At 43.9% G+C, this 22,299-nt stretch overlaps 3 protein-coding genes across 3 annotated transcripts; 1 reads left to right on the plus strand and 2 right to left on the minus strand.

Moving 5' to 3' along the window:
- The first annotated feature begins 4,295 nt into the window (after positions 1–4,295).
- On the plus strand, positions 4,296–8,822 carry LOC109757837 (uncharacterized). The gene is made up of 7 exons (XM_020316674.4): positions 4,296–4,569; positions 4,644–4,721; positions 5,607–5,713; positions 6,356–6,433; positions 7,754–7,855; positions 7,974–8,052; positions 8,513–8,822. The coding sequence occupies exons 1-7, from the start codon at positions 4,422–4,424 to the stop codon at positions 8,629–8,631; spliced, it is 711 nt and encodes a 236-aa protein (XP_020172263.1). The 5' UTR covers positions 4,296–4,421; the 3' UTR covers positions 8,632–8,822.
- Positions 8,774–12,718, minus strand: LOC109757835 (protein TOC75, chloroplastic). Its single transcript, XM_020316672.4, has 7 exons — positions 11,634–12,718; positions 11,033–11,254; positions 10,767–10,874; positions 10,381–10,575; positions 9,858–10,106; positions 9,311–9,565; positions 8,774–9,227 (listed from the first exon to the last, which is right to left on the minus strand). The coding sequence occupies exons 1-7, from the start codon at positions 12,627–12,629 to the stop codon at positions 8,979–8,981; spliced, it is 2,274 nt and encodes a 757-aa protein (XP_020172261.1). The 5' UTR covers positions 12,630–12,718; the 3' UTR covers positions 8,774–8,978.
- A 983-nt stretch (positions 12,719–13,701) lies between these two features.
- Positions 13,702–17,941, minus strand: LOC109757826 (vacuolar-sorting receptor 1). The gene is made up of 12 exons (XM_040387891.3): positions 17,435–17,941; positions 16,372–17,061; positions 16,205–16,293; positions 16,046–16,115; positions 15,872–15,955; positions 15,707–15,783; positions 15,523–15,604; positions 15,247–15,329; positions 15,102–15,159; positions 14,793–14,921; positions 14,106–14,212; positions 13,702–14,006 (listed from the first exon to the last, which is right to left on the minus strand). Exons 1-12 carry the CDS (start codon positions 17,742–17,744, stop codon positions 13,908–13,910), a joined length of 1,878 nt encoding a protein of 625 aa, XP_040243825.2. The 5' UTR covers positions 17,745–17,941; the 3' UTR covers positions 13,702–13,907.
- Positions 17,942–22,299: the final 4,358 nt, after the last annotated feature.

Raw genomic sequence — 22,299 nt, forward strand, 5'->3', positions numbered from 1 at the left:
TTGAGTTTTCAAATGTTGTATGCTCTCTGCATGATCACTTTTTGTGCTTGATATTGCCACTGGAGACTGGAGTATCTTGTCGCTGTATAGCACTTAAAGTTTGGTAAGCACAGACACAGATCTTCGTCGTAGAGAAATGGCCTCTCTTTTCATGCCGTCTGGATACGTCTGAAAAGGAAACGGTACTATATCTGTACATTTTCTAGCATGTATTCTACCGCTGATGATATTTCAAAGGTGCATGCCAGACTAGAGTTGGGAGATCTTCAGCCATACTATAGAACAAGAGTCTTGAGAAACCCTCCCGAGAAACAAGCACTAAAATTTTCAAAAGGCTTTATTGTTTTCTGTACACGAAAAAGCAGTAATGTTTTAGATATGTTCATGCATCGTCCAGATGCAGAGGCCGGGGGTATATCCTCTTTTTCTAAAAAAAATGTTTTAAGCCAAACTTTGAAACTTTTGACCATAAATAGTGTTTCGAATATTTAGACTGGGAACCAGAAAAAGTACTATTGCTCAGTTAGTCTACTTATCCACGGTAAGATAGGCTTTGCAAATTATGTTAGTAGTTATATACATAGTCTCCCGAACTTTGACCATGATAGTAGTTGTGTGCATACTCTCTCTAGTCTACTATATTACATAAGTGTACACCGTTGGGTAGTCAATACGGTCCCATACGCATGGTACGAGTGCATACAGGTGACGTCCCGGGCCAGTCCCATACGGTTCCATATGCAGAGATCTAGTGATATGCCCATAGCATGTCACACTGTAACATGACCGTTGGATTGAAAATCAACAACCCAGATCATGTATCGTAGGAGGAAACACTGTAGATGCATACTGTTCGGCGTCCTGTAGCGCCAACCCTGTAGCACGGGCCTTGTTCATGTACTGTAGCACAGGTACTTTTGCATTGATATGGCTAATTGATTCTCAATCGAATGACTGAAAGAGAGGGGCATGTTATGGTACTGTTCATAAGTGACGTGGCCATGGCATGTCACTGGATCTCAATCCAATGGACATTGTAGCTACAATACATTATTGTTGCTACAGTCCATGCAACATTTGTTTACTACTCCCCAGGCCATGACCTGCCTACGCCCCTATATGATACTTACACTACATGGGTAGTGAGATATGTACCGCTCCTTTCTCGGCCACGACTTATCGTTAGTGACCACTAATGTATGTACATGGTTAGAACCACACAGATAACACCATGCGTAGGATTACTGAACCAAACAAGGGGGTGTTCACCAGCTTGCTCAGTTGCTTGCTGGCATGATCAATGCCCATGATAATGTTTCTTAAATTCTGTTGAAGTTGTCTTAGGTCTTTGAACTTGTTTTGTTGGTGTATTTGTTTGCACTAGCGATGAATTTGATGCCCACTTAATGTAATCTACTGCAATATCCTATTGTAAATTGCATGTTTATTTTAATGACTGTATGTTGCTTCCAATCATCTATTAATGTGCCGAACGAACAACGATTAACAAGCCGAAAGAACCATGGGCTGCTAACAGGACGAAATTACCGCAGGACACTAACACACAAAATAAACCACAAGTCGCATACAAGTCGATACAACCACGGGCCGCAAACGGACAGAAATAACCATGAGTCTCAAATGAACTGAAAGTACCACATGCCTCAAGTGAGCCAAAATCACGCCAAAAGATCCACATGTCGGTAATTGTCCAAATCCACACGGGCTGTAAATGGACTGTATGGACCCGGGCTATTAATGGGTTGTCTACACACATGCCATTAGCGGGCCTTCCATGGTCCAGTTCCATTAAGATTTGACTAAGGCCCATGGGCCTTAACCACGGCTTAGAATGGGTTAGCTTTTTTAACTCAATGGATCTTCAATGGGTCGGATGGCACCTGTCGTCCTAAGAAAGGTTCAACTAGGCCAATGGGCACGTGACACTTGTCCCAGCGAGTAGACTGAAAGGGCATTTCTCTGCCTAAGTGATTTTGATATTGATGACAATGCAATTTACGGTCTAACTGTGCGTTTCAGCTATATTATAGAAAAAGTTTTTTACATCCAAGGTGTTAAGCTTGGCAACAATTGCTCTAACTTTATATAAAAAAACATATCGCTCTAGATTCACCTTTCCAAAAGCTCCCTTAATAATCCGTTCCTTTGACAATGAGGAGATGAGCATGGGTGCCACAAAAGATACAACCAAGTAAGAGTTTGAACGTCATCCCCTAACCAGACCTCGATAGAATTCGATGTTGCCAACTGGTAAACATGAACCGGATGTGGCTGGCCAATGTGGTGGCATCATTCCCTAGCTTGCAAACCCAATTGAAGATTCTGCAGAACAAAGCAAAGATTCAGCATACGAACCATGAAAGTTGAACTAAACGCAGGCATAGTACCAAAGATATCAAATTGAGATCCGTTTCCAACGCGGACAGGGCGGGACATGCCGATGTTCACCACGTGCAGCCCCAGGACAGAATCCTCGCACACCTCCTCTAGTGATCAACGACAAGTCAGGGGAGCGAAGGAAGAAGAAATAAAATGGAAGAGTGTACCAGCGCGAAGGAGGTCGCAGTTGTATGACTCCTTGCGGAATGAGGAGGGAGCCACAAATGGCGACCACGACGGAATGGGCTTTGGAGACGGGAAGATGAGCTTCGCATTGTCATTCGCCGCCACTACTTTGATCTATCATGGACAGCAACGCTCGCCCCGGTGTCCGCCTCTCAAACGGCTGAGGAACCTCCTCATCAGACTATTAGATGAGTGAGCTTCCCATCTCACGACGGGTCGGCGATGCTCAATGTGGCAGCATAGGTCGGTGAGACAACTAGATAGAGAAAGGGGTGACCTTAACCCTAACCTCCGACCCAAACTTGTGTATCCCCTCCTTAGCACTTCCCCAAGATTGGGGACGAAAAAAACAACGGTTCGTGACTCATTAAACTGATGCGTGGTGAGAAAATGGATGAGAGGTAGGATAAAGCTTACGTGGGAGGGGTGCGAGAGAGCCGGACGAAAGTACAGCGTAAGAGTAACTCCAATAGCACCTATAGAAAATTTCCCATAAAAGTTGTGTTGTGGGATGACCGTATAATTTAGAGGAAGTTTACTGACACCTATTTTTCTCAGTTCCCCCCTAAAATATATTTTCCTATTTCTCATTAAACGATGATGGGCCTGCAAGACAGTGACATGGCATGGTGAAGGCGGTCGGAGCAATGAGGCGGGGCAGGGAAGGCGCAACGGGGGTGGTGGTTAGCCTCGCAACGGCGGTGCGACCTGGCAGCAAGAGGCCTCATGGCGGTGTGGCCTCGTTGGACATGAGTGGAGGTGCAGATGTGTGGCCTCTCAGCGGACGCGCGCGTGACCTGGTGGCGAGAGGCCTTGCAGCAACGCGAGCTTGTGGCCAGCCTCGTGGCGGCGCAACCTTGCTGGTAGGAGAGGAGGCGGGGATGCACGGGCTCGCGGCGGCGGCGGCGCCACGTGACGTGGCGATATGGGACGGCGGCGACGCAACATGGTGACATGGGATGGTGGCGACGCAACGTGGTGTCGGGACGGCGGCGGCGCAGCATGGCGGTCGCGGCGCGAGGGTGTACAACGAAAAGTTCAGACGGCTACCAGCTCATCATCTTCTCGTAAACGTAAGGGGCAAGGGGTGATTATACGGCATCCCATAAAAAAATTCGGGTTTGCGAGAGCTCTTGCAGGGCTATTTTTGCCTCAACTTCTGCAAATAGTAGTTTATTTAAGAATACATGAACTATTAGAGTTGCTCTATTTTGGAAAATAGAAAACCAGAATAGGATAATAGAGACAAATATCCAATTCTGAGCCCAGACTCATCTGCATTCCGTGAACAGTAAATTCAAAAAAATACTATAAAATTTTCAAAAAAAATATTGCGTGAAAGATATTTTAGTGCGTGAGGTGGGTGCCAAATTTCAAAGCATTTGGACATCTGAGTAGCTCTTAGCAAAAAAAAAATCAGGGTCCAAACAATAAACTTTTTCACAGACCCTAAATTAGTCCTTTTGCTGAGAGCTACCCAGACATTCAAATGCTCTCAAATTTGGCACGGGCATCACACACTCTATCATCTTTCTCCAAAATCTTTTTTGTTTTTTTATTTATTTAGTATTTTTAACAAAAAAACACTCCCGGCTCACGTGAACCAGGGAGCCAAACGCCCCTCTCTAGTAGAGATTTCAAATTTCGTGCCATACCAAATGGAGTGTTTCCCCCTGACAAGTGGGTCCCACAATGTCAGGAAGAGGGAGGCTTGTGGCCTGCGGCGGGACACAGGCAAAGTGAGTCAGGATCCCAGCGGCGTCATCCTCTTCCTTATCACCATCACTCGGGCTGAGTTAGCGGCGCGCCCAAGGAAGAAACGGAGAACCAAAACAATGGCCGCTCTCCGCCACCTCGCCGGCGCCACCCACAACCACCGCATCGCGGCCAACTCCTCCTCCCTCTTCGACCTCCAGCGGCCGCCTTCCTGCCTCGCCGCGGCGCGACCCCTCAGCCTCGCGCCCCTCCGCTCCCGCTTCACCCGTGAGTGACCCTCTCTCCTCTCTCCTCGACCTAAGCTTTCTTTCTAGGAGATATCATAGTGTGTTCCGCTTCAGGGCTTTACGCGCTGTCCAGCAACGACATCAAGGTGGGGTTCAACCTGGAGGTGGACGGCGCGCCGTGGAAGATTCTTGGTAACATCCAAAATCATATTCCTCTACATATGGTTGGTTCTGGGTGGATATGCTAGTGAACGTAGTGCCCCTTCTTTCACCTGAAGGCCCCATTGCATAATCTGAGAAATTCAGTGAATGTACCTCCTCTTTGCTTAGCCCAACGGTTAGTTATTTGTTTTATTATAGTTCCAAAAACTGTGTAAGCAGGGTCAATTTGGCACCTCGACATATTCCTGTGTTTGTCTTTAAAAAAACAAAACATATTCCTGTGTTATCACTCAGTAGCATTTTCCCAGAATATCTGTGGAAGTTCTTGTTTTATAGTTTTAAGGGCCGTGCAGAGGCCAGGGGTATGACCGCCTTTTCGAGATTTTTTTTTTTTAGTTTTTAGGAGAACGTATTCACTTATGTTAGTTTAATCTAAAATATCTGTAAATAATTCACTGCTACATGTCCTTATTTTCCCTTCTGGAGTATGTGTCACCTACTCACCTCTCAATGCACCCTCAGTGCTAGCTATGTTTCTTCAAATCTCTGTAGTGAAATGGTACAAGACACTGAACCCTTGTGAACTGAGTTTTAAAGTTTTAGTTAAGTGCTTAATTCAAGCAAAATTATAACTACAAGGGGCCAGCTAAAGATAAATTCTACACATGGAAAGCAATGGCTGAATGGTCGTCCATTTAGTATATTATAACATTGTTCTATATTTCATACTAGGGGTGCGTGGAAGCTAGCTATCCATGTGCCAAAACCATGAGTTGGTTGCGACATCTTATGGGTTTCAGCTGTAGCCTACCCCAACTTGTTTCGGACCAAAGGCTTTGTTGTTGTTGTTCTATATTTAGTACAATCAATGTGAGAAGCTTCTATATGAACTTTTCCCCCTCCATGCAACAACAGAGTTTCTCCATGTCAAACCTGGAAAAGGTGCCGCTTTTGTGAGGACAAAAATGCGCAATTATATCACTGGCAACACAGTTGAGAAAACCTTTCGAGCTGGAAGTACGGTAATCTGAGCAGAAACTCGCTTTTCAGAATCTGATGCTGCATTTAGCAATTCCTTTTTTACATCTGTAATTCTGTATTTGTACTCGTTAGTTAATCAAACTAGATGATAACCCGTGTGTTGTTCCGGGGATTGGTTGAAATATTTTTTAATAAAATTTAAAATAGAAATAATATATTGTATTTAATTATTATATAGTTGTAAATATATAGAGAATATAAGTAGAATTTCTCATGCATGTTAAGAGAGATATAATTAGTGTAATTGATGAGGTGGCATGTGTGGTGAGTTGGGATATGTGCATGTTGAGAGAGAATATAAACTACTCCCGCTGTTCACTTTTATAAGACATTTTAGATAGTTCAGACAGCTCCCAAAACAGTTGAAAATCAGCTGTCTGTAACATCTTATAAAAAGGATCGGAGGGAGTGCCATTTACCATGCATGTTCAGAGAAAAAATTAGTGGCGTGATGAGGTGGCATGTGTGCATGTTGAGAGAATTGAGATAGTGGGGATCAACTATTTAGGCATATGTAGGATACTGACTTATCTCATCACTTCATCAATTGAGGAATTATTATACTTCTCATTTATATCACAGCGCATTGTAGTTATACACTTACCACTTTCCTACACTTTCAGATCCAGGAAGCTTCTATTTCAAAGGAAACCAAACAATTCACCTACAAGGATGGCTCCCAGTTTGTGTTCATGGATTTGGTAGGTACATCTATTTGACTCAAATATGTCATGACCAATTTTTCTTTCTCGATTCTGTTTGTTTTCACGCTAGGGGCTGGAATAACCGGTTGCCTGGAAATCTTGGTTATTTTTCACCCAAAATCAATCAAACAAACTTTGATTAAAAAAATGAATTCGAACAAATTTTATCCAGTACTGTCTGGTACTTTTTTTTCTACCTGGGTGGCCGAAAGAACCAGTAACCGGTCTGTTACCAGAAATTCCGACCGCAATTGAGAACCTTGGTCATGACACAATTGCCTGCCACCTGCTTATATGTTTCATATGTCTACCTCATTGCACATGCTGTAAGTGATGAGCTGATTTTGGACAGTAAGTAACTACAGGAGTTTATGTTACGTGGATAACTATGTACTGAGTTATGCACAGATTGCTGAAGAAAAAAATGTAGACATGTGGCACTATTATTAGAGGATGATGAAGTTGCATGATAAGGAATTATGAGCCAAATTAAGGTGAACTCTCCAAATTTATCATATTTTGATGAAATTATGAGCCGGAATTTTCCCAGATGTTTCGATCCAATAATGCAATTCTGGTCTAAGGATGGCAGTTTTAAGCATGGGTTTGGATATCCGGTAGCTGAGACGCAGCCCATGGGTAACCCAATTAATCATGGAGGTTATGGGTATAATTGCTTGCCCATGGGTTGCCCACCGCTCATCCGATTAACATTTTAATAATTAAGTAAAAGTAATATAGTAAAAATAATATTTCATATTACATGTGTGTCATCAGAGATATATCACATATATAATTATAAACCCTACCTCCGTCATCATAATATGTTGTGGTTATTGTATACATAATTGTTGAGCTTATTTGCTATGTTTGAGTCGTTATTTGTACATGCTGAGAAGAACCGGTGGGTAGCCAGTGGCAAGGATATCCATCGGGTATGGGCACGATTTTCTAACAATGGAAATCTTCATGGGCGGGTGACAAGCACCACCGTGGGCTTGGGGATGGATATCTTCATGGGCGGGTGATCCATTGCCATCATTCTCCTTTAAATAAAAATGATCCAATTTCATTGAAGGGAGCCTGAAATCCTGCTCGTCACGCACTAGCTAAAATCAAACTTAACAAGTAGAAACCAGTTTGAAATGAGGTGTCCTTTTTTTTGACGGGTTGAAATGAGGTGTCCTTTGTGTGCAGACAACCTCAAATACAGAATAAACGATCTGTTATTCTCAACCAATCATCATCACTTATTAGCGATCGGTATTGTGCATTCTTCAAGTGTACAACTGTTCTCATCATAATTTACCTTTCCAGACATCCTTTGAAGAAAGCCGCTTAAACGAGTCAGATGTTGGCGACAGGCAGAAGTGGTTGAAAGAAGGAATGGACTGCACTTTGTTATACTGGAATGGACGGGTATTTCCTATTATGTGCTATCACCTTCTCATTTTTTCCGATACTGTGCTAGTTAGTTTTACTGTATATCCGTGCACACTACATTACTGTTGGACACTGACGGTATTAAATTTTGCAGATCATTGATTTTGATCTCCCCATCACTGTTAGGCTGACCGTAACCGAGGCTGATCCAGGGCAAGGTGACAGTGCACAAGGTACAGAGAGTACTTTATCTTGCAGATATAACCTGCTGCACCTGTTCTAAGAGTTTATTTAGCAGTGTCGTACAACGAAAAGTGATCCCATTATGTCTGAGGCATCTTTTGCACTCAGGCGAGCATATCATTTGGTAGAGGCCGCTTGTCTAAACGTTGACGTTTCTTTTCTACTCCCTCCGTCCCATAATATAAGAGCGTTTTTGACACTACACTAGTAGTGAAGAAGTCTCAAGAGCCATTTATGTTCATGTTACTATTGGTTAGTCGCCAAGATCTTGGACAATATCTCTCTTAGTATTGTTTCCTGGTTTTTCAACTTTAGAAGAGACCTCTTGCTTCTATCTTATAGAATGAAGGATGAGCTTGCATCCTCTCTCAGATTCTGGCTTGATCAGGTTGATGATCCCTAGAGCTGGTTAACGCCATCTGAATTATCTGCTTATACCTTGTTTCGCAGGAGGAACAAAGCCTGCAACTCTGGAAACAGGAGCTGTTGTCAATGTGCCGTCTTTCGTTGATGTAGGCGATGATGTCCTAATTGACTCGAGAACCGGGCAGTATATGAGCCGGGCATAGAGTGGAAGTGGATACCAGATGAGATGCCAACAGTGAAGAGCTAGTTTTCTTGTCCCCCCATTTTTGGTTTAATTATCCGTTGAAAAGTTCACAACAGTGTCTCCTTTTTTCTCTCATTATCATACTGGGACCATCTACACCGTGCGTGAAATTCTATGGAAAATTTCTGAACTGGGCCCCTTTCTCCTTGAGCTGACAATGTGTAGTCTTAACATGGAATGTACAGTGCAGTGCAGGAATACCTTAGCAGCTAACAAACGGTGAATGTCGAAACAAAGTACACGTTAGAAAATGTATATGTGGCCTAAGCTGGTACAGTTGCGCGGAAGGTCGGTCATCCGTCCAGTCTAGAACCTGTCGCCGTATCTGAAGAAGACGGATCCCGTGCCGGCGTTGTGGTCGACGGCGTACTCCGCCCGGAGCGGGCCAAGCCGGACGCCCACGCCATACGACGATCCCTGGCCGGCGCGCCGGAAGAACTCCGTGGGGTTCCCCTTGACGTCCTTGGAGCTCCCGAGGTCGGTGCCATGCTCGGCAAAAGCGTAAACGTGCGTGTTCTTCATCACGGGGACAGGGATGCGCACCTCCGTCGCGACCTGCATGCATACACGGTTAACAGCAGCATCGGAAATGCTCTGGTCCAAGTCGAAACCGAACAGAAACAGATTCAGCAGCTAACCTCGAGAAGGTTCCTACAGGCGCCGAGTTCGCCCATGCCGTAGCCCCTGACCGAGTGAGGCCCTCCGAGGGCGAACGCGTCGTAGCTCGGCAGGTCCCCCACGCATCCGGCGTAGCGGCCATGGGCGACGAGAACGGCCGGCGGCGGCTTCCCGGCTCCCTTCTCTTGCTTGTTTAGGTTCACGAACTTCGTGACCGTCAGCTGATGGCGGTTGAAGAACGGGTTCCTGCTCCCGATGCCCAGGCCCTGGTCCACCTGCGACACAAGAGAATTTACTTGGTTCACCATTGGAGAACTTATTTACTGAACCTGGATTTTACTCCTACAAAACAATTTTTTTTCCTACAAAACTTTGGGAGTAAATTAACTGCATTTCTTCTTGCCAAAACCTGACGACGAACAGCCTTCTATAGAATAATGCACTTTTCTAGGACAATAAAAAACAATGGTTTTATTTATGAAACTACCCCTTGAAAGTGTAGTTCTTTGAATCATTTGTGAAAACAGAAAGTCTTAATAATTTACTCATTAACCACTTAAACCATACCTGGAAGATGCATCTGTCACCGATGGTCTCACCGTTGACGAACTCCGTGTTATCCCGGGTCACATTGGCATGAAGAAACGCCATCCGGTCCACGCCGGTGCCGCTGAACGTCGTGGGGGGGCCATCCATGCCAAGGGCACCGGTGGCCTTCGTCCGGAGCCCATGTGTGCACACATCATTGCTCTCATCACGCGTCGTGATCTCCTCCAGCACGAGGCCATACGTGAACTTGCTCTGCTTTGTGAGGTTCTGCGAATCCATTATCGGTTTTATTTTAATTCGTTAACTCACCCACATAAATGTGGATATGATTCATGAAAAGGAGTCATTTGAGTGTTCATGGAGATATAAATATGCGAAAGGAGGTACACAATTGACGTGCATCTTACTAATGATTTAGTTCAATAACATGTTATGTGATACACAATTGATGCTGTCGAACTAAATGGAAATAATTGTTGGTCAAATAAGTGTTGGAATGTTTTACATTTCAAAACCGAGGGGGTACTGAATTTGTGCAAACCTCTGTTATGTTAGCTTTGATTCCAACTCTGTCGACCCAGATGGGTGGAGCATCGTCCATGTTGGGGCCGGGGACAAAGACAGGGCTGAGTTTCTTGGTGTTGAAGCAACTGGCTTTGAAGATGCGGTTCCTGCTCCGGTCCTCCACACCGTCCAAGTAAGGATGTGTGTACTCAAGCTTGAATGAAACATCATCCTAGCAACCAAACAAAAACATGGATATATAAGCTTAAATGCATGTCCAGATGTGTGGATATATGCCTCCCTCCTAAGCAAAATTCCTCTGACACCAACCAAGTGACTGTCTCCAAAACTAACCAAAAGCAGCACACAGCAAAACTGAAAACACACTCACTGATCTTACAGAATCATCCATCACCAACTCACCTGAGGGTTGAGCAGGTTGCTCGATGAGAAAGATCCGGCGAGAGATCGGTTCAGGCCACAGATGTTGCGGTGCTCAAACGTCACACCTCCTCCAGGTTGAATGGATGCCTGAAACAAAAAGCCTCCATCAGATACAAATGCATAAGGTTGGGCAACAGGGCTTAAACTACAGTGATGGACATCTCGATTATGAACTTCCCCAGCAATTTTAAGGCAGATTTTAACAAGATACTGTAAAAAAGATTACAAGTATGTAGACACATTACAAGAGTTGGTCGTCCCTGATCCCCTGGTACAAAGTTCCACACTGTCTCCACGTCGGCTGATTTGGGATCTTGTTCTTTGAGCTTGATTTCAACCACTACGCCCCCTTCTTTTGTCTCATCAGGTCGTGGATTCACCTCTATGTTGGAGAATAATCCGAGCGCATTTATGTTCTTCAGAGCTTGTTTCCCCGCCCCAATGTTAAAGATATGACCTGGTCGAAGCTGTAACGGCAGATCAACAGAGACAGGTCAAATCCTCAAATCCATGAAAAAAAGGTTTGTACTGCTTTTCACTGTCTCGGCGTTTTTCTGAATTTGTGTTCAACGACATTGCGATCGAAACAAAAACACATAGTAGTAATTTTTCAACCAAAGAAACACATCTTATCCGTCTGTAATTTTTAGAGCAGTCTTATATTCAAAATTATAGGACTGCTCGAAAAAGAACAGAAGGATCAGATGGTGTTTCTAAATTGGTATGGGACTTGACATGAATTGTGGAAAGTTGATGGTTATGGTGATTAATAACAAGATTATCCTAACTATCATGCTGTTTGTTTGTTTGTTTCATGTAAGTACGTGGTGTTTCCAGTACATATACCTGCTGGGGCAGCTCCCTGTCAATTACAGGGAGCTGGGTGTTCCCCTCGACGACATTGCCGAGCTTGTCTTGGAACTGGTACTCCACCCCGGTTACCTCCCCCTCGACGACCTCGCACAAAACCTCGCCGGCGTCAAGATTCCCGAAGTTGATCACCTGAGCGCACACGAACCCCTCACCGTGGTACCACCTCTGGACGCAGTCCCTGATCCTCTGCAGCAGCCTGGCGCTCACCCGTCCCTGCTTCCTCACCATCTCCACCACCTCCCCGCGCACGGGCTCCGGCAGGATGCACGCCTTGGCCCGCCCGAGCCGCTGCTGATACGCCCTCTCATGCCTCCGCCGGAGCGCAATCTTCTCCCTCTCCGTCATGTCATCGTCCTCGACCTCGTCGGCCTGCGCCGGCAAGAGGCCGCCCACGTTGACGCAGCTGAACCGCTTCGCCGGGGGCCAGAGGGCCTCGGCGTAGGAGACGGTTATGCCGAGGGTGCCGTCGGGCTGGGGCCGGACCGCCTCCACGCTGACGCCGTCGAACATGCCGCACGAGGACAGCGCCTCGAGCTCCCCGAGCAGCTGCGACCGGGTGTACACCTCGCCGGGCCGCAGCGCCGCGCCCTCGAACAGGGGGTCGTCGGGCCCCGTCGTGACGCGCGCGCCCCCGCCGCCGAGCGCGCGGCGGTCGAGGAACCTGACGTCGGAGACCTTGTACCTCTTGGCCCCTTGCAGCCTCGCGAACGGCACCGTCGTCCTGGCCCCGAACTCGTGCGCGTCCCAGTCCCTCGACGGCGGCTTCTCCTCCGCGGCGTGCGCCGCGCCGGCGTTGAAGAGCCACGATAGGAGGCCTCCGAAGCCGCGGCCACCATCTTCGCTGCCGAGGTGAGGAAGACCGGTGCTGCCCGAAGCGGCGGAGATGGCGGACGTGAGGGCCGCGTTGCGGGGGGTCTCGGAGCGGGGCTTTGGGTTGGAGGACGATATGGCTACGGCGGTGAACCCCATTGCGTTGCGCTGTGATCGAGGGTTTTCGTCGGAAAAGTGGGTTTACGGAGCAAGAGGTGGTCATGGATAAGGAGACACCGTGGTCTTCTCGCTTTATATATACACGCTTTATTGGCTATTAATTATTTCTCTAATACTATAAGCTATACTACTTAGAATTGGTGTATTCGCAAAAAAAAAAACTACCTAGACTTTTTTTAGAAGAGGTCTTCATGGCTAGCTGTATTGAATTAAAACACGGTTACATCATCCACGAGTTCCCTCATCAACAAATCGAGAGGCTCGTCCAACCAGCTAAAAAAGGACTTATTACGATAACTATGATTAGCTAGCACATGCGCTGCATTATTACATGATCGTAAGCAGTGCTTAAAGATGATCTTTCTAATAGATGAACCAATATCTATGCATTCTGTAAATAAGGCTGCAGCTTCATTCGACCATCTTGTTTGTCCAGAGCATAAATTAATGACTTGAAGAGATTCAGACTCCCATTCTATCCTACTAAACCCAAGGGAATTAGCGAATAGTAAGGGAGTGCCTAGAACTCATTTAGATGAGATATAATTTTGTTTCATTCACCTTGAAAACGAAAACGAAAACAACCCACGTCAGCACACACGCATCTTATAGCATCACATTCAATGGCTATAAAAGGTAAATGAGACCAAACTATATCTCATCTAGATGAGTTCTAGCAAAACTGAATAGTAATCCATCTTTCTTGGCCATTGCCTCCGTGGTGATCTGCAATAGCAATGAATTTGCAGTGAACCGCAATAAAGTTTCCCCTGTTGTTTCTGAGAATAGCTGCAGTTGCACCGATGCCCTCATGTGCAAAAAAAGCTGCCTAGAATTGGTGTCTGATAGCTCGTGGCTTTGTAAGCATAGCAATAATCCATATCCCTAGCTGAGCAAATTAGATTTAAAACAATATCTTTGGTACGCTCGTGCTTCGATGTGGAGCTCACCCCTTCCCATGAAACAGTTGAAAATATGCAGCTAGATGAATCAAACAGCATAATTAAGTGCCCTTATCCGCAAGGTCAAAGGGGCTGATATGATTCGACAATTCCGTGAAGTTATGTATGTAATGATTTCGAACTTTGACTGTACGGTTTAAACATCCTCGCAACAAGGAGTCCACTATGTCTTGGCACTTTGAGTGATTAATCTAGAAATTTACAGAATGTCTTAGTATGCTGTACAATAAGATCGCTACAATCACACATGCCAGACAAAAAATGTTCGTTTCATAAGCCGCTCCGGCGTTGTTCTTCACATCTCAATATGGTGAGAATTACTGGGAATCTCTCCCTGGTTCTCCAGGGGCATGTACTGCGCCATGATGGCGCGGATCTCTGAATCCATGTACCTCTGCGTGCAGAGAAGCAAACCGAGAGTTAGATGATACTGACCTAGATTTGATTTTATGAGTTGCTAATGAACATGTAAGAGGTTGTTCATATCATGTACCCGGATCCGATACTTATACACTGCATATGCTGCGATTCCTACTGCCGCTAGGCCGAAGAAGACGACCCACAGGAAGTTCCAGCCTACCTGTGCTGCTGCACTCTTGCCTGAAAAAGATGAAGAATGACAATTCAGTGTAGTGTCGCTCAAGTACAATGCTTCGACTTCAATCCTACCATTGTACATGCCCTTAGTGCGCCTCAAATAGTGCAAGTCCAGTGCTCTGGCAAACCAGAATGAAGTTTGACATATTTTCTCATCAATGGTATCACATTTCATCACACCTATATATTCTATTCCCTCCGTTTCTAAATACATGTCTATTAGAGATTTCAATATGGATTACATACGGATGTATATAGACGTATTTTAGAGTGTATATTCATTCATTTTGCTCTGTATGTAGTCCACATTGGAATCTCTAAAAAGACATATATTTAGGAACGGAGGGAGTAGAACACAGAAGTGTATCAGTTTGCACCTTGACGAAGAAGGAAGTTAGCCTGCAAATCCAGGTATCTAAAAGCTGAATGAACCAATTTGGCTAGACACAAGTATGCAATTAATTTTTTGAAAAGGAAATTTTATTTCATTTTTCACGGGCTCTGTACCAAGTGGGGTGGATAGATCCACAACTATGCAATTACTGAAGCAATAAAAAGTTAGTCGTAAAAGATATGTACATACTTATGCATGTGTCATGCTCCTTCATGTACAGCAAACCTCCACTGCAGCCGCACTCATAGCTTCCCCATGTGTTCTTGCAGTTGCATTCCTTGCACTGGCATGCAGTCCTTTCCTTGCATTCATCAATATCTGTCACAAAAGAGTCACATTAGCAGTTCAGCACCACATCTAAGCAGCAGTGTGACCAGCAATATACGATATGCTATGGCTGTGAAGCCAACCCTAAAGTACATATTCACATCTCTTTTAAACCTGCAAGTTTTGTAGTGTAAAGACTTCCAATGGCCTAACATTCAGTAATTGACTTACCTTCACATTTGTGGATCCCATCGCCTTTGAACCCATCTGGGCACTTACAGCCATCAGCCTGTATGTAGTTAAGCACCAAGAATATGCTTTTAGATCATTTTAACACACTAAGAAGCAGTATGGAAAATTCCTACTGATAACTTACAGTACAAGCAGAGTATGTCCGGCCATTCATGGTTTCTTTCCAACAGCCTCCATTGTTAATCTCACACCGCCCAGCTCCGGAAGCTAAAAGAACAACAGCATATGTTACCAATTAAGAGGTCATAAGGGGCTGCGATGCCATGATTTAGAAGCCAACGCCATGGGACGTTAAACGACAATTGGCAGGTGATACACACAGTTTTGATCAGATTTTTATTTAAACATAGTCCAAAAAGAAGGAAGAAAAGAAATAGTCCTGATTCCTGGTAGTATATACCTTCACAATGAGTATAGCCATCACCAACGAATTTCACACCTTTCACAACTGGACATTCACACACTTTTCCACGGAAAGTGTCCTGCATAACCACCAGCCAAGTATCATATGCGTAAGTTAAAACAGAAAAGGAAAACAACTCAATGACCTATTTACAGAAAGAGATTAACATCAATCGAGATACCTTGCAAGCAGTGATGTTAGCAGCCTTGTCTTGCCAACAGCCACCATTGTTCTCCAAGCACTCATTTGTTTGAATATCTACGGTTTAACATAACATGAACAGTTCAAGAGCAAGAGACTCTTTCAGCATAAATTGTGGGGAAGGTAGTGAAATCAATGTACCAACCTTCACTCAAGCAAACAGCTGGCTCAGTGGTTTCACGAAATCCAGCACAAAGTGCTTTAAGAACTGCTCCTTTGTCAAGTTTCCCTGATAAACAAAACTCAGCTAAGCAACACAGAATCTCAAACAAAAACAAAACTGGTAACTGTAATGAGTAGAACTTCGAAGAGCACACACCTCTGTACTGTCTATTGTTAATTACAAGAGTTGGTAAGATGGTGACATCACCACGAGAGCCCTTGCCAATCTACGCAAAATGGTATAGGATGTTACATTGAGATCTGAGATCACCAATCATACGAATATGAATATAAAAAATTGCACATAAGTACTAACCTGTGCGTCCTGTTCAGCTTTCAAAACAGGATTTTCTTCATCAGCATCTGGATCACCAATACATTTATCTATTGCTTTGTGATCAAGGCCTGGAAATTATAAACTTATTCAGTACAACTATTGCACCTCAGAGTAGAAAATAATAAGGTATATACAAACAAATGTACCAAGTGATGTGATAACTGCATCAGCACATTCCTTGGTGTACTTCATTTCTTTCATTGGGCATCGAACTGCAAAATCAGTCACATAATCCCACCACAACCAGGGTTTCTTGCTCTCCTTAGCAACTTTATAAACACAGACTTGGCGTAAATTTTGTACTACTACATCTTTCCCATCATACCCTTTGCTGAAATCCTGTTCCGGATCAGGTGCACAATACCTCCCATGGTTGATACACTGCGATTTGCACTGCTTACTTAAAGTGTAGGCCTCTGGGCAATACCATGTAATGTAATGCGGAGTGAACTGTGTGTATCCCTTCTTCTCAAGTATCTGGGCTGCTCCTTTAAAGCTCTTGACGAAATCAATCTGGCTATCACATTTTGGACCACATTCGTCGTTACTGTTAGTCCAGAATTCGTACTCAACACGCTCATCGGGGTGGGGCAGAGACTCCCTCCAATCCAAGTTTACATTAACCATTTCTCCATTATCGATAGTTTTCTTGAGCCTATCCCCGAAGCTTTTGGATATTAGCGCCGAGGGGATGGTGATGTTCTCTAAATATTCCACCCTTCCACTCTCTTCAGGCGTGTCCATCGTGATTAAAGGTTCATCCCTGTCATCGGCAACAAGGATCGCCGCTGCACCTGCATTTTGCGCATTCCATGCCTTCTTTGTGAAGTAGCAATCTATATAGAACAACAAAACCATGTTATGTAATCAGTCTTTAAAACATCATGTAGTGTAATCCAAATTAACCGTGTAGAATGTGACGTTGCAAAGCAAACAAGATGTCCAACAATAATTGGCTGAGAACAAAATCAGTAAAACAAGTCAGTGAGGTAGCCACTATAATATCCACGAGGGCCTTGGTCAAAGATTTGGTCGTTGTACCAAACTTGGTCAATAACTATTCAGCTTAATCACATCATCGCTTGGCAAGATGCAATAATTAACTCGGACGTGGTTAAATAAAATGCGCAGCCTATCTAATAGGACCAATCGACACACACATGCAGAACTAGCAGCAGCAAAAACGAAGAAGCGGTTATGTTCCCTCACCTCCCCTGTCGACGAGCAGGAAGGTGGGCAGCGCCCCGGGCCTGGCCTTGAAGGAAACATCGAAGTCATCGAACCCCTTGCAGGCCTTCCGGTTGGCCTTGGGGTAGGCCACGACGCCGACCATGGTGCCGCCGTACTGCGGCACGCCGAAGTTGCCGATGGCGCACTCGTAGGCGCCCTTGAGCGCCTCCGGCGCCGTCACCCTGAGGCTGTTCTTCTCCACAACGAACCGCGCGTCGCATCCGCCGCACCACAGGAGCGCCGCCGCCCACACCAGCGTTAGCAGCAGCGGCGGCGGCGGGGACGCCATCGCGCGGGGGCAGAAACGGTGCCTCAGGTGCGCTCTGATCGAGCGGTTTGTCCAAGCTCGCGATCCGCGGAACCCGGCACGCCGGAAGGAGCAGATTGGTTTGGGCGTGTGCAATGTGTCTATGGCGGTGCTGCTGCTTGGATGGAGAGTAGTCGGGAAGTTGGGGAAGGCGACGGAGGTGGACGGCGAAGTCTCGCGAACACGTGAGGAACGTGTAGCGTTTTCTTGTTCTTTCTCGTTTGTTTTATTTTTTGATCGAGGGGATTTTTTCCTCTTTTATTTTTACGCTTGAAGCCCCCTCCCCCTTGCTCATTTATAATCATCGGTACATCGTTGACAGCAAAAGGATCAGACCCTCCGGGTGCAGCGATTCGGTGCCCGCGCTCATCTGCACCTGATCAAAAAATAATTCAAGAAAAAATCCAACAATTCCAAAAAAATGCATGGTAAATATTTAATTTGTATGGTCTCTAATTTTCAGATCATTTGGACAATTGAGTAGCACTCAGCAAAAAAGACAAATCTGTTCAGAACAGTACATAACCAGTAGACTTTTTTTACAAACCCATAATTTATCTCTTTTGCCAAGAGCTGCCCGGCTGTCCGAATGATCTGAAAATTGAAGAGTAACTCACACATCAAATTATCTACCATGCAAAAATAGGAATTTTTTGAATTTCTCTAGTATTTATTTTGATTTTTTGTCTTCATCGCGGGTGCAGATGAGCCTGGGCTAAAAAATGGATATTCGCAAACCCTCTTGCCTTGTTTGGTTGCCCGGGATCCCCGCTATTTCCCTAGGTCAAAGAACCATGGGACGAGTTGGCCTAAGGAGATGGCCCGCGTCATTTGGACTGTGTCATTGAAGAGGTAGCCCCGCACGACCCACGTTATTCCCACGGGGAGGAAAACCATGATACGTCTCCAACGTATCTATAATTTTTTATTGTTCCATGTTGTTATATTATCATTTTTGGATGTTTTACAATCATTTTATATCATTTTTTTGGTACTAACCTATTGACATAGTGCCCAGTGTCAGTTGATGTTTTCTGCATATTTTTTACATCGCACGAAATCAATATCAAACGGAGTCCAAACGCAGCAAAACTTTTTGTGGATTTTTTTGGACCAGAAGACATCCAGTGGGCCAAAGAAGTACCGAAGAGGGAGCCCGAGGTGAGCACAAGACACCAGGGCGCGCCTGGGCCTCCCGCACCGCCTCTTTGCTCTATAAATACCCCAATATTCCAGAAACCCTAGGAGAGTCGACGAAAATCAATTCCAGCCACCGCAAGTTCCAGAACCACCAGATCCAATCTAGACACCATCACGGAGGGGTTCATCATGTCCATTGGTGCCTCTCCGATGATGCGTGAGTAGTTCATTGTAGACCTACGATTCCGTAGTTAGTAGCTAGATGGCTTTCTCTCTCTCTTTTGATTCTCAATACAATGGTCTCTTGGAGATCCATATGATGTAACTCTTTTTGCGGTGTGTTTGTTGGGATCCGATGAACTTTGAGTTTATGATCAGGTCTATCTTTTTATCTATGAAAGTTATTTGAGTCTTTTTTGATTTCTTATATGCATGATTACTTATAGCCTTGTATTTCTTCTCTGATATTTGGGTTTTGTTTGGCCAACTTGATCTACTTATCTTGCAATGGAAAGAGGTGCTTTGTGATAGGTTCGATCTTATGGTGCTTGATCCCAGTGACAGAATAGGAACTGACACGTATGTATCATTGCTATTAAGGATAACAAGATGGGGTCTATTTCTACATAAATAGATCTTGTCTACATCATGTCATCGTTCTTATTGCATTACTCCGTTTCTCCATGAACTTAATACACTAGATGCATGCTGGATAGCGGTCGATGTGTGGAGTAATAGTAGTAGATGCAGGCAGGAGTCGGTCTACTAATCTTGGACGTGATGCCTATATAATGATCGTTGCCTGGATATTATCATGATTATTTGAAGTTCTATCAATTGCCCAACAATAATTCATTTACCCACCGTTTGTTGTTTTTCTCGAGAGAAGCCACTAGTGAAATCTACGGCCCCCGGGTCTCTCCTTTATTATATTTGCCTTCGCGATCTATTTTTATTTGCTTTTATTTTCAGATCTATTAAACCAAAAATAAAAAATACCTTGCTGCACTTTATTTTATTTGAGATCTATTTATCCCATCTATCATATTTTTATCCCGTCCGCTTGCCAATTTCTGGCGCCGTTGCCCGAAAGGGATTGACAAACCCCTTTAATACGTCGGGTTGCGAGTATTTGTTATTTGTGTGCAGGTGTCATTCACGTTGTGTTGCGTGGTTCTCCTACTGGTTCGATAACCTTGGTCTCATCACTGAGGGAAATACCTATCATTGTTGTGCTGCATCATCCCTTCCTCTTTGGGGAAATACCGACGTAGTTCAAGCAAACATCAAAAGGAATTTCTGGCGCCGTTGCCGGGGAGACATCATCAACATCTACCAGGTTCCTAATCACAAATCTCATCTCCTTGCAATTTACATTATTTGCCATTTGCCTCTCGTTTTCCTCTCCCCCACTTCACAGAAATTTGTCGTTTTATTCGCCCTCTTTTTCGTTCGCCATTTTCTTGACGGATCTATTCGTGTTCTTGCTTTCTAGTCATAATGGCTAGCGTGACTACTCCTCCTTTGTCACCAGATTTTGAAGTTTTATACTTCAAGCAACGACAAGGAGAAAATTTGAAAGATGTGTGGTATAGGCTAATGGAATCCTATCGTGTTTGCAACCTAAAGGGAGACGCAAAGATTTTGCTTCGTAATTTTTACATAGGATTGGCTTTGCATCATAGACAACTCTTAGATTTTGCAGCTAAAGGGAATTTTATCGAGCTTGATGCCAATGCTGCCCATGAAAGTTTAGAAGGAATTCTGGGGGTTCCACCTCAAAAGAAGGGGTTTTCTTTCACCCCAGAGGGAGTTCAAATGTTGGAAAACTTGGTGATTTGCACAAACATATGGTTGAATTGCAAAAATATAACGAACCCCTCAAACATATTAATGGTAGTATCAATCGCATGAATACCTTGATTACTCTCTGTAATAAGCGATTGGATATTTTAGATCTAAAGATGGTGTCTTTTCCTGAAAATTTAGGGAAGCGCAAAGAGCCTCCCGGGTTTGAGAAATCCCTTACAAAAGTTGCCAAAACTATGAATGAAAATACTTAGATCCTTGCTTTATGCCTAGATAGGGGCGTAAAATGATAGCGCTTGTTGGGAGGCAACCCAATCAATAAAATTTATTTTTGCCTTTTGCTTTCTGTTCTTGAGTGTTTGCACAATTATGCTCCTATTATGATTGTGTGTTTTGTCTTTTAATTAGTGTTTGTGCAAAGCAAAGCCTTTAGGATCATGTTGGGTGATAGTTGATTTGATCTTACTGAAAAACAGAAACTTTTGCGCTCACGAAAATAATTCTCATTTTTAACAGAAGCGTGATAAAAATACCAATTCTTTTTGCAGAAGATTAATATACAAATTTCTCATGTTGTCCTAATTTTTCAGAATTTAATATCCAGATTGCTATAGACTCTTCTGTTTTTTTACAAACTCCGTTTTCTTTGCATTGTGTGCTTGTTTTGATGATTCTATGGTTTTCTTTGGAGAGTTTTTGCCATAGAAAAGTTGGAATACAGTAGATATAATGCAAAAACAAAATATTAATGGGTTTGCAACAATACTTATAGTAGTGATTTGCTTTCTTATACTAACGGATCTCACGAAGGTTTTGTTGAGTTTGTGTGATTGAAGTTTTCAAGATTTGGGTGATGTTACGATGGATGAAGGAATAAGGAGTAAGAAGAGCCTAAACTTGGGGATGCCCATGGCATCCCAAGGTATTATCCAAAGAGAAGCAAGCAACTAAGCTTGGGGATGCCCGAGTGGCATCCCCTCTTTCTTCTAACGACCATCGGTATTTTACTCGGAACTATATTTTTATTCGTCACATACTATGAGTTTTGCTTGGAGCATCTTGTATGATATGAGTCTTTGCTTGTTTTGCTCTTTGTTTTAAGTCATGAATCCTTGTTGGACACACCTATTTGAGAGAGCCAAAATTATGCCATGACTTGTTAGAATTGCTCTCCATACTTCACTTAAATCTTTATGAGCAATGGAATTGCTCTAGTGCTTCACTTATATCTTTTTGAGCACGGTGTGCTTTAGTATTTTTGAAGAAATGCTCTCATGCTTCACTTAGATTTATTTGAGAGTTAGTATTTTTTTTTAAGATTCTGTCTTGCTTCACTTAAATTAATTTTAAAGAAAGAAATATTATGCTCATGATCTTCACTTATATTTGTTTAAGCTTATCAAAAGCAACACTTGAAAATTAGTCCCAAAGTGATAGATATCCAAGAAGGATATAATAAAAACTTTCATGAAGATCATTGGACAAAATAAACTTGATTCCTTGTAATAGTTTTGAGATATGATGATGTGATATGTGAGTCATGTTGATGAGTAATTATGCTTTAGTAAGAATATTGGTGTTAAGGTTT

This window comes from Aegilops tauschii, chromosome 4 (genome assembly GCF_002575655.3).
Source record: "Aegilops tauschii subsp. strangulata cultivar AL8/78 chromosome 4, Aet v6.0, whole genome shotgun sequence".
In the NCBI taxonomy this organism is placed as follows: Eukaryota; Viridiplantae; Streptophyta; class Magnoliopsida; order Poales; family Poaceae; genus Aegilops; species Aegilops tauschii.